The 11,297-nt window shown below is 36.7% G+C and overlaps 1 protein-coding gene across 1 annotated transcript; it reads right to left on the reverse strand.

The window, feature by feature from the left end:
* Window positions 1–853: 853 nt before the first annotated feature.
* Window positions 854–11,107, reverse strand: nod1 (nucleotide-binding oligomerization domain containing 1). The gene is made up of 12 exons (XM_020937278.2): window positions 11,023–11,107; window positions 10,139–10,333; window positions 9,198–9,372; window positions 6,600–8,412; window positions 6,446–6,529; window positions 5,683–5,766; window positions 5,529–5,612; window positions 5,232–5,315; window positions 3,391–3,474; window positions 3,207–3,290; window positions 2,455–2,538; window positions 854–2,193 (listed from the first exon to the last, which is right to left on the reverse strand). The coding sequence occupies exons 2-12, from the start codon at window positions 10,313–10,315 to the stop codon at window positions 2,121–2,123; spliced, it is 2,826 nt and encodes a 941-aa protein (XP_020792937.2). The 5' UTR covers window positions 10,316–10,333; window positions 11,023–11,107; the 3' UTR covers window positions 854–2,120.
* Between the last annotated feature and the right edge of the window lie 190 nt (window positions 11,108–11,297).

Genomic DNA, 11,297 nt, shown 5'->3' on the forward strand with positions numbered 1-11,297 from the left:
TACTTTTCATTTCAAGATACAAGATGCTGATTGATATCTGTGTGATCTGACAGGGATTATGACTCTGGCCTTAAAAGAACTATGACACTGACCTTGGTGTTTGGATTCTTTGTGTCAGATTTTGGGGTAACAGATCAGGGAGAAAAGGCTTACAAAGCATCATTAGTCAAATAAAAGAATAGTTTGATGTTATGTTCAATGTTAAGCAGACACTCATTCAGACACGTACACAGTTGCCTTGACAGCAAAATCATTCTTGGACTTCAAGATTAAAAATTATTGAGTGCAAAATTTTAACAGAAAATATCAATAATATCATTTAAAAAAATGAAATCAAAGGAAAGTACCTGTTTCTTCAGCTTATGTTTGAAAGTCAAAATGCTGTTTGAATAGGCCAATTTTACTTTACCACTGGAAAAGACTCAAACAAATTGCTAAAATAACCTTAGAATTTGAAGGGAAATCCTAATACTACTACTACTTCTACTACTACTTGAGAGGGAAAGTGAGAACCAAATTCAGAATCAAAAAAGCAAAACAAAACTTGAATGGTGTTTCAGGAATCTGTTTTAAAATTAAAATGTGGAAATCCTCAAAATAGTTTTTCAAAAGTTTGTAAGAGAAAGTCCACTCGGGGATTTCGTAGCTTTTCCCACATCCTTAAGATGATACAAGTGTGTTGACATGAACTCAGATCTATTTGGCAACTTCTGCAGAGCGACTAACTTCCTGTTTTACTGAGGGTTAGTAGGCTACAGCACGATTTAGCCATTTTAAACAACAAAAAATTATCACTGGATCAATTCCAGAACTGAATCAGAAATGTGAGGATTAAAGAAGTCAACCAAAACACTTGCAATACAAAAATGTATTATACTTTCAGACATTGTTCCAAAGCACAACATCTTTGCCTGAGTAACAGTGACAATTAATACAACAGAATCACTCTCTAATAGCATGACTTTTCCTGAAGGAACTTTTTGCCTCTAAATAGTTTACATCCATGTACCCACATAAGACACACAATGTATCCCATATCAATCACACTTAATGATATGTGGTTTACCTTATAACAGTAGTTTTTCATCAAAAATATGGAGTAAGTGTAAAATACCAAAAAAAGGAGTAAACCCAGTAAAGAATACAAAAAACTGTGATATAAATAACTAATACATTTTTAGACCCAAAATACACTTGGCATGACATATGAAAACACATTAAATCTCAGTGGAGTCTGAAGTCCAATCTGGCAGCACCAGATTCTCTCAAATCTCAGGAGTGATGTATATGGGGGCCAGTTATCTCAAAAACATTGTATTTCTCAAAGGAGCCATTTCCATCAATCTATTTTATACTCAAAATCCTAACACAAACATAGCACATGTGCAAAAAAGCAAAAAAAAAAAAAGGAACTGAGAGTTAAAAAAACATCTCTAACCGGACTCAAAACTCACTTTTGAAACTGCACTAAGAATACCACAGTGTTGACAGCTATAGGTGGACCCATACAGCATTAAGTACATCTGACATTAAGCCTGTCACAATAATTACTATATCAACATATCGTTCAATAAATAAATATATGAAGTCTAAAACAATATATTTTGGGGTTCAATATTTATTGTGTGTTTAATTTCTTTGCAATAGTGGGAAGATTTATTTTATTTTTGTTGAACTATGAGAATATTTGGGCTGTAGAGGGTTTAAAAAATTACTTCTATGGCTAATTATATCATATTCATTCATTCATTCATTCAGATATTTGTTGCAGCTTATGTCTTTTTATGATACTGTCTATTTAAAATGGGATTATCTTGCTTAATTTTAAATCTAACAGTGTCATAAAGTAGTTTCAGTTTTATCGTGACAGGCCTGATTCACATTAATATATTTGGATGATGCAACCCATTGTAACATATGGGGATACTAACCACTGCCCCAGACTTGTAACAGTCACATTTTAACATAATTATTGAGGAAGTCATCAATTTTCAGTTCACTTCCTCATAGTTGGCATGTTTCTACAGAAAATGTACAAGTGAACAGTTGGGTGCAAAGTGAAGCTTGCAGTTCCCAGTTGGGGCTATGTAGTCATGGTAACTGCAAAGGACAATTCCCTTTCAGTGAAATCGCAGTCTTTTCTCCTCAGCAAACTGTTCCTCTTCTGCTGGAGTCAGTAGGTTTCCCTTCACACTGTCACCACAAACAACAAAACAAATTCACTTTATTTATACAGCACATTTCATAAACAAAAGCAAAAGTAAACATAAACTATTAGTACAACTGAAAAGTAATGGATATGATTAAGTGCAAGTCCATTTAAAATAATTATTTTCAGTTGGACTTGGGCAATAATATACATGTATGTATAACTCAATAACTGTGTAATACATGAGACAAGTTGAGGCCTGATGCAGTTTCAGTAGGATTATAGGAGGGCAGAGTCATTCTCACCAGATTTCTTTAAGGTGTTCATTTTCAGGAAGTGCTTCTGCCAGTTTTTGGATCCCCTCCACAGTGAACTTGTTGTTGATTAACCTAAAGACAAACACAAGTTACTGACCACACAGCATTCTTCATGTGGAAAGTGTAGATTTGATCAACAACCGCTGGATGTTTCAATAACACTATATTAATTTACAACCGCGATGTAGTTCAGCTAAAATAAACACAAATGTGAAAATCTGTAAACTAAACTAAGATGACACTAACATGACTGTGGAACAATAATGTTTTTTAAGCTAACTCAGAACCTCCAGAATTCCCTCACTGAGCTGCAGAGGCTGCACTAGCACTGACTAATGATTGGTTGCTGATGCTCGTCCATTCAAGTTTATTTTCTGCCTGATAGTTGCTAGTTTAATGATGCTGTTTATTTTAAAATGGTTTACTGGGATTATCTTGCTTTGTGTTTGTGGCATAAAGTAGTTTCAATATTATCATTTATCTCAGTATATCTGAAGCAATAGAGAATATAATGGTTGTAGAATCTGTCAACCCATAGTGACTCGTTTGGCAAATGAAAACATCAATAACTTGGCCATCATCTACAATGAATGCAATTAAGAATAAATTAACATTACTATTTGATTTAAATACGGTCACTACATATCCTACATTTATGGCACTGTACACGCAGTTTCTTCTATTGTAAGTATTAATTTTGCTAATATTGTGGTAAAAGTTAAGTCACAACATGTATTTACCAGAGGTGTTTGAGTCCAGTATTGGCACGCACCAGCTCAGCCAAGTGTGGGGCACAGTCATCTGATAAATCATTCTGCACCAGCCTATGATAACAAACACATGCACATGTACAGCGGCTCACAGTTAAAACAGTTTTACTACTGAATAATTGAATATCAAAGTCGACTCGGCGTTCAGTCATACCAGAAGATCCTGAGGGTGCTGTTGTCTTTAAGAGCTGAGGCCAGACTCTTTCCTCCCTCTGAAGAGATGCAATTGGCTGACAGACTATAACAAAGGAAGCCAAATTTAACTCAAATGCACATCTTAGTCACAGTATCAGGTGTAACAATAGCAGAAGTAGTAGTAATAGTAGTAGTAGTAGTAGTAACAGGAGAAGTATTAGTAGTGGTAGTGGTAACACTAGTAGTAGCAGCAGTAGTAGTAGTAGTAGCAGTAGTAGTAGTAGTAGCAGTAGCAGCAGCAGCAGCAGCAGCAGCAGCAGCAGTAGTAGTAGTAGTAGTAGTAGTAGTAGTAGTAGTAGTAGTAGTAGTAGTAGTAGTAGTAGTAGTAGTAGTAGTAGTAGTAGTAGTAGTAGTAGTAGTAGCAGTAGCAGTAGTAGTAGTAGTAGTAGTAGTAGTAGTAGTAGTAGTAGTAGTAGTAGTAGTAGTAGTAGTAGTAGTAGTAGTAGTAGTAGTAGTAGTAGTAGTAGTAGTAGTAGTAGTAGTAGTAGTAGTAGTAGTAGTAGTAGTAGTAGTAGTAGTAGTAGTAGTAGTAGTAGTAGTAGTAGTAGTAGTAGTAGTAGTAGTAGTAGTAGTAGTAGTAGTAGTAGTAGTAGTAGTAGTAGTAGTAGTAGTAGTAGTAGTAGTAGTAGTAGTAGTAGTAGTAGTAGTAGTAGTAGTAGTAGTAGTAGTAGTAGTAGTAGTAGTAGTAGTAGTAGTAGTAGTAGTAGTAGTAGTAGTAGTAGTAGTAGTAGTAGTAGTAGTAGTAGTAGTAGTAGTAGTAGTAGTAGTAGTAGTAGTAGTAGTAGTAGTAGTAGTAGTAGTAGTAGTAGTAGTAGTAGTAGTAGTAGTAGTAGTAGTAGCGTAGTAGTAGTAGTAGTAGTAGTAGTAGTAGTAGTAGTAGTAGTAGTAGTAGTAGTAGTAGTAGTAGTAGTAGTAGTAGTAGTAGTAGTAGTAGTAGTAGTAGTAGTAGTAGTAGTAGTAGTAGTAGTAGTAGTAGTATAGTAGTAGTAGCTAGTAGTAGTAGTAGTAGTAGTAGTAGTAGTAGTAGTAGTAGTAGTAGTAGTAGTAGTAGTAGTAGTAGTAGTAGTAGTAGTAGTAGTAGTAGTAGTAGTAGTAGTAGTAGTAGTAGTAGTAGTAGTAGTAGTAGTAGTAGTAGTAGTAGTAGTAGTAGTAGTAGTAGTAGTAGTAGTAGTAGTAGTAGTAGTAGCAGTAGTAGTAGTAGTAGTAGTAGTAGTAGTAGTAGTAGTAGTAGTAGTAGTAGTAGTAGTAGTAGTAGTAGTAGTAGTAGTAGTAGTAGTAGTAGTAGTAGTAGTAGTAGTAGTAGTAGTAGTAGTAGTAGTAGTAGTAGTAGTAGTAGTAGTAGTAGTAGTAGTAGTAGTAGTAGTAGTAGTAGTAGTAGTAGTAGTAGTAGTAGTAGTAGTAGTAGTAGTAGTAGTAGTAGTAGTAGTAGCAGTAGTAGTAGTAGTAGTAGTAGTAGTAGCAGTAGTAGTAGTAGTAGTAGTAGTAGTAGTAGTAGTAGTAGTAGTAGTAGTAGTAGTAGTAGTAGTAGTAGTAGTAGTAGTAGTAGTAGTAGTAGTAGTAGTAGTAGTAGTAGTAGTAGTAGTAGTAGTAGTAGTAGTAGTAGTAGTAGTAGTAGTAGCAGCAGCAGCAGTAGTAGTAGTAGTAGTAGTAGTAGTAGTAGTAGTAGTAGTAGTAGTAGTAGTAGTAGTAGTAGTAGTAGTAGTAGTAGTAGTAGTAGTAGTAGTAGTAGTAGTAGTAGTAGTAGTAGTAGTAGTAGTAGTAGTAGTAGTAGTAGTAGTAGTAGTAGTAGAAATTCCTGACCTAAGGTTGGTTAAACTGGGATGGTGTCTCAAAGCTTCAGCAAAGGCAAAGGCTCCTTCATCTCCAATAGTGTTTCCCCACATGCTTAAAAACAAAACAAAATACACACATATATTAACACAAAATATTTTTATGCATGAAATATAATAACTTGCTTGTAATAACTGCTAAGTCTCCCTAAAAATCATACGCCAATTAACATACAGTACAGTGCAAGGCAAAGATTTTGTGCTAGACGTCCTTTCATCTCCTTCAAATACCTAGGCCTGGTTATAGCACAAAATAATGATGACTTACCCCACATCAAATATGGATGTACTTTTCTTTATTGCATCAGCCAAATATCTCGCCCCCACTGGTGTGATCTTGTTTTTACCAGCTCTAACAAAAACACAAGGACAGTTTTACAGACTATAAAAACGATAAAAACTTTGAAGGAAATTTCACTTACTTAACAGTCCGCAGCTTGGGGCATTCCTCAATTATTCTGGCCACACGTTTTGCCCCAGCATCAGTTATGTTATTGTTATACAGTCTAAAGTAAGATACAAAAAAGACTTGATACTCAACAGTAATACCACCAAGAGCAATAACACTCACAGTAGAACAGCAGAATGTCATTTTCAACATTAAATAATAGTACTTACTTTTATTTTAACTCTGTGTAATCAGTATATGTGCTCTTATATTTGTTCTAATACAGCTCATGATTATTAGTATTTGATTTTCAATACTTTTGACATCATAGCAAAAGAGAAATCAAATTCTGTCAACTGGAAAAGACATTTCCCAGCTCATCCAAGCAGCTTCTTCAGTTCTAGTCAGATTTCTGTCGCTGCCTTATATCTGACTGAAGGGTGCAGGTATCCACACTGAAATGACACTGAAACTAACACACCTACATGTTTACGGTTTCTGTTCGTTAGCTAGGATCTATAGTTGTAGTTAAAGTAGTAGTTAGTGTAGTTAGCACCTCCCTTCAGTCAGATATAAGGCTACTTCTACTGGCAATTTGACCAGAACTGAAGAAGCAGCTTGGATGACCTTTGAAAAGTCTTCACTTAAAAACCTTTCGTCCACTTGACAGAACTGAAATGTTTTTGCTTTGGATCCTACTTGGACAACTGAGTGGTTACAGAGACATACTTCTGACAACCTTAATAAAGATACTGACCAAGAACTCCAAACTTACAATTTTTTAAAGAAACACTCACCCCAACACTTCCACAAGTTTGTGCTTGCACAGCTCCTCTGCGAGCACCTCAATGCTGCTGTCTGATAGATTATTAACACAAAATCTGAAAGAAACATCTTGTTAGGCAAAAGCAAAACAAAATATCAGTAAAAAGAAGAAGGCTGCTTTGTTACCTAACTATAGTCATCTTAGACAGAGACGGTTGGAGTTGCTTCACCCCATAGTCACTGATGTTATTATTGTCCATGTCCAAACCGAGCAGCTTGCGTCGATGTTGCAACACAAAGTTCAGAGCTGTACAGTCTCCTGAATAAACGTTACAATACCCCAGCTTGATAAACCCAGCTGTGATACCTTTGGCTGTCATTTTAGCTATGTCTTTACTCCCTGTCTCATATATGCACCTCAGCATCCACAAAAAGTTGGGCAAAACGTGAACTTTCTTCCCTTCATCAGTCTCATGAACAGGTAATCCGTGAATATGAGACTTAACACTAGTTGACAGGTAGGATTTGAGAAGAGCTTGCTTTTTCTTTAACATTTTTGGAGGTACAAGTTGCTCCATGAGGCTAGTTTTTGATTTTGACAGCAAACCGCACAGGAATAAATTTGTGAACTGTAGATGGTCATTTGTGGGGGATCCTTTGATATCTTTTGGCTTTGGGGAAAGATTATGAAAAAAGTCACAAGGAAGGCATGATGATTTTTTCTTCCTGCTACACTCTGCGAAGAATTTTAAAATAGTGTTTAGGGACGCATCTATATCGCAAACTAGTCCAAACGCAGCAAGGAAAGATTGTAAAGTCAAATGCAGGAACTCAAAAGTTGCTGGATTTTCTGTATTTTCATATTCACTAACAGATCGTAGAAACCCCAATGCCTCATCTTCCTCGGTTAACCCACAAGCCCTCAACTCCTCCTGGCTAAAATAGAAACTGCCTTTATCAAACCCTTGTAGAGCTAGTTTGGCAAATCCTGCAAGTGGTTTTAGCCCTGATATGAAAGTTTCGGCTGCGCAACGAACATTTCGTCTTTGAATGGACGAAGGCGGCGGAGCTGAACGGGTCAGAAACATCTCGCATAAAAGGAGAAAGATGTCCGTCAGTGTTACGCAAGAATCTGGTAGCTCAAAGCTATCGTGCATGGTGTGCAGATGTGTAAAGCTTTTGAAAACAATCCAGCAAAAGAGCGGCGTGGAGCAAAGACCGCACAGATGAGGGCTAGCGTCTAACTGGGTTTCAACACGCTCTTTTTGGTTTTGGTCCTTAAAATGAAGTTGAATGTAGGTTTTGAGGTGCAATGGCGAGAATCCGCGTAAAATGACTTTCTTTTTGACTACTTTCTGTTGCATTTCGATACCTGTTCTTGCTGTGAGTACCTTCTGGGAGCCTTGAAGTAGTCTGCCAGAGAGTAAACTTGTAAGCAGTTGCAATGGGTGGGCTCTTTCATCTGGGGAGGCCACTTCTGGAACAGAATAACGGTCCAGATCATCTTGAATTTCATCATATCCATCAAAAGTGAAGAGGACTTTATGAGGGAACCGTATAATATAGTCAAACACCTCATTGTCTGGGTCAACATCGGGGTAGCAGTTGTATTTGAACAACAAGTCTCTAAGGGAGATCTGTTCAGAGTCTTTAAAAGTGCTAAACATCCTACATCGAAACTTAAACAAGAAAATGGCATCTGTAACTAGCTCCTTCTTCGACCACAGGTTTTGCAGCTTTTGGAGAAGAATGGATTTGCCCACACCAGCGTCACCGACTACATAGATGGTTTCTCCTTCGGGATTGAAGACGGCGTGGTCGGTGAGGAGTTGATCTAAAGCATCTAAAAACCCCAGGCTCTCATTGGTGTCGTTAAATAGTTCCATTTGGGTGTCTGTGTAGAGCTCCTCCAGGCGAGTTTCTTCCCTTTGACCGTATGACATGATGAAGCTGGTGTCACGGCCAATCTCTCTCCTCTGTTTGCCGCTGTATCTGCTGACTGAATAAGATCAAATATTCAAAACAGTTACAATATGGTAATTACTAGGGGTGTTAAATTGTTCATCAGCAGTAAATCACCATTCTGGGCTTAATCAGTATAACTAAAAAATAATACATTGTTGCTTACTGGGCTTGAGTTCCATTTAAAATATAGCAGTATAGAAAAACAAACCAAAAAAATATTACTAATACTAAAAGGTTCCCAGCCCAATGTTTACTATACACAGATAGATCAGACCTGCAGTTTCTTATTTATAATTCAATAAGACAACATAAGACAGCTTTCACTCCTCAACCTCAACTCAACCTTTGTCAGTTCACCACTTTTTTCTACCTTTGGCCGATTTTGATATATATTTGAAAATGTGAATAGTCACTGCCAGTTAAAAGTTTGGACTCAGCCTCTCATTAATTAAATTTTTTTTTAATATATATGTTTACTACTTTCCACATTTATTATACATACAGAAGACATACATATCAAGTAAAAGGTATGGGATTAAGTAGCAAAGAAAATCATCAGTTTATCCACCTTTTTCTTTGTCAAAAAACTGAGTAGAGTTACTTAACGTTTTTTCTTTACTAAATAGTTCCTTGCATCCTACATATGATGCCTTCTGTGTGTAAACTGTAGAAAGTAGTAAGAAAAAAACATTGAATGAGATGGTATGTTTAAACTTCTGACTGGCAGTGTAAAAATAATATTATTTCATATACTGAGCTATTAGTGCATATAGTTATTATTGTGACAGGTCTAATCCAGATGTGACTGGAGCTACTCACTGGGGTCTGTATTCTCGACTCTCAGAACAGACACATCTTTACTGGGGACATAGTTGATTTCTTTGAGCCATGGCTGCAGGTCGATGTAGGCATCTCCCACTGTGTAAATGATGTTGATGAAATAGTCACAGGCCTGCTCCCCCTTGCACTGCACCAGCTCCAGGAGTTTACGCACCTGCACAAGAAAATACATGACTACATGATTAGGCTCATCAATTCAACAACCTAGACTAGACTCTCATATGCTAACATACTGCAGAAAAACAAGAAAATGACACTCACTATCATGAAAATAAAGTGGTAAAATATCATTTTTGATTAAACAAATAATGAGTCTATATAGTCATAACAGTAATAATTTGAACGATTGCAATAATTATGAATGATTGAATTTTCTTAGTAATTTTTTTCACTTTTAGTCTTTTATTTTGTATATATTTTGTAAAAAAAACAACAAAAAAAACCAAACATAAAATACTTGAAGCACACTAATGTTGTCATAATACAATACACAACTACATATACAACAAATTTAATTTTCAACAAAAAGTGATTATAGATTTTTCTAATAGTACCATCTGTTCTTTTGCTGGTTCTGATACAGATCAATACCAACCTAGAACTACTAAGGAAAGATTAATAAAAGACCTTTGAACCTTTTTGCCTAGTATTGATACATGAACAGGGAGTGTTTATTTTGATGCTAGTTCGAACCCTGACTTGACTTGATATTATTGTTATTAACCAAGAACAAGGCTTTAAGATTCAATTTTGAGGTGTAACGTTGAACACTAGTTATATGCTTGACACTTGTTGCAAACCAGTTTTCTTTCTAATGCACACACTCTTGCCTTGCACTGGTCCAGTCACTTTCACAGAACATAATCTAGGCATGTGATAAAATTCTAGTCAGCCCTCTGCTTTGGTCTTTCACTTTGTACCTGGTTGGGTTTGGTGTCTGTGAGCTGTACGGCCTCAACTTCTTCTTCACAAAGGAATTCTGAGCTGAGCAGATTGTCCAGAACACACTGGATACTCCTGAGTTTGGAGACCAGCGTCTCCCGGTGGTAGGTCAGGAGGCTGCGGCAAGACGGCTTCTCCTCTCCAAGTTGACCCATGTTTGCGGTGAGTCAGATCTGAGTCAACAACACAACTCTGAGATGTAATGTAGTACACAGAAGGAAGCCAACAAAATTCTTTGTCATGTTTTGGGAAATTTTGAGGGGGGGGGGGGTAAAAAAAAAGTTGTGTATCTGGACACAAATAAAATCCAAAACTGACAACAGAGAGACATGAGGAAATAAGGTTAATTATGTAGGCTAGATATGTGATTTACACTATTTACTGTTTGTACAGCTAGCAATAATAAGCAATGGTCCATGAGCATGCATGTGGCTTGAGAGACACACACCCAGTAATTACATTCAAGTAGTTAATGAGTCGTAACGTGGACGTGGTTCGTCCTGGTTTAATGAATAGTAGCCTATAATATCTGATCTGACCGGATAGTTTTGTGTCAAGAAGCCATTGGGATGCACTGGTTGACTACAAAGTAACAAAATAGACGATATAATAATCACGCCATCTCCTGCTAAATTTCACTTAAGATCCACCTTATAATTCACAACTGAGATTCTTTTAGGCCCAGTGGAGCCGTGTGTAATAAATCTGTAGACTACACACACTGCCAGCTGTTATGATCCCAGTTTTGTCATCATGTTTGTTTAGTATCGCTCAGCTGTATTTGTTCAGTTATCAAACTCGGAAACTCAGACTAAAGACAAGATTAGTTTTATACTGTCAAACACACAGAAGTTAATCTTACCATTGTCCCCGCGTCAAAAGTCAATACCTGTACTCGCTGACTCGTCCTCACGCGCACTCCTGCTCTAGCGGGATCGCTGTTTCAGTAGGAAGTGAAAGTAAACAGCGTGGTGACGTCAGCTCTGCTCCTAAATTTACCAATCTGCTTCGTCACAAAAAACAGCACAGTATTTGCCAAACAGACACTCTAATATTTCTAATACCAAGACTTAATAAATAAATAGCTTCGTGTTTTAGCAAATTAATTTAATGACAATAAATAGGCCTATTGTTACA

The sequence above is a fragment of the Boleophthalmus pectinirostris genome, unplaced genomic scaffold (assembly GCF_026225935.1).
Source record: "Boleophthalmus pectinirostris isolate CB_2022bp ecotype Guang Dong unplaced genomic scaffold, ASM2622593v1 HiC_scaffold_6, whole genome shotgun sequence".
Taxonomy (NCBI): Eukaryota; Metazoa; Chordata; class Actinopteri; order Gobiiformes; family Gobiidae; genus Boleophthalmus; species Boleophthalmus pectinirostris.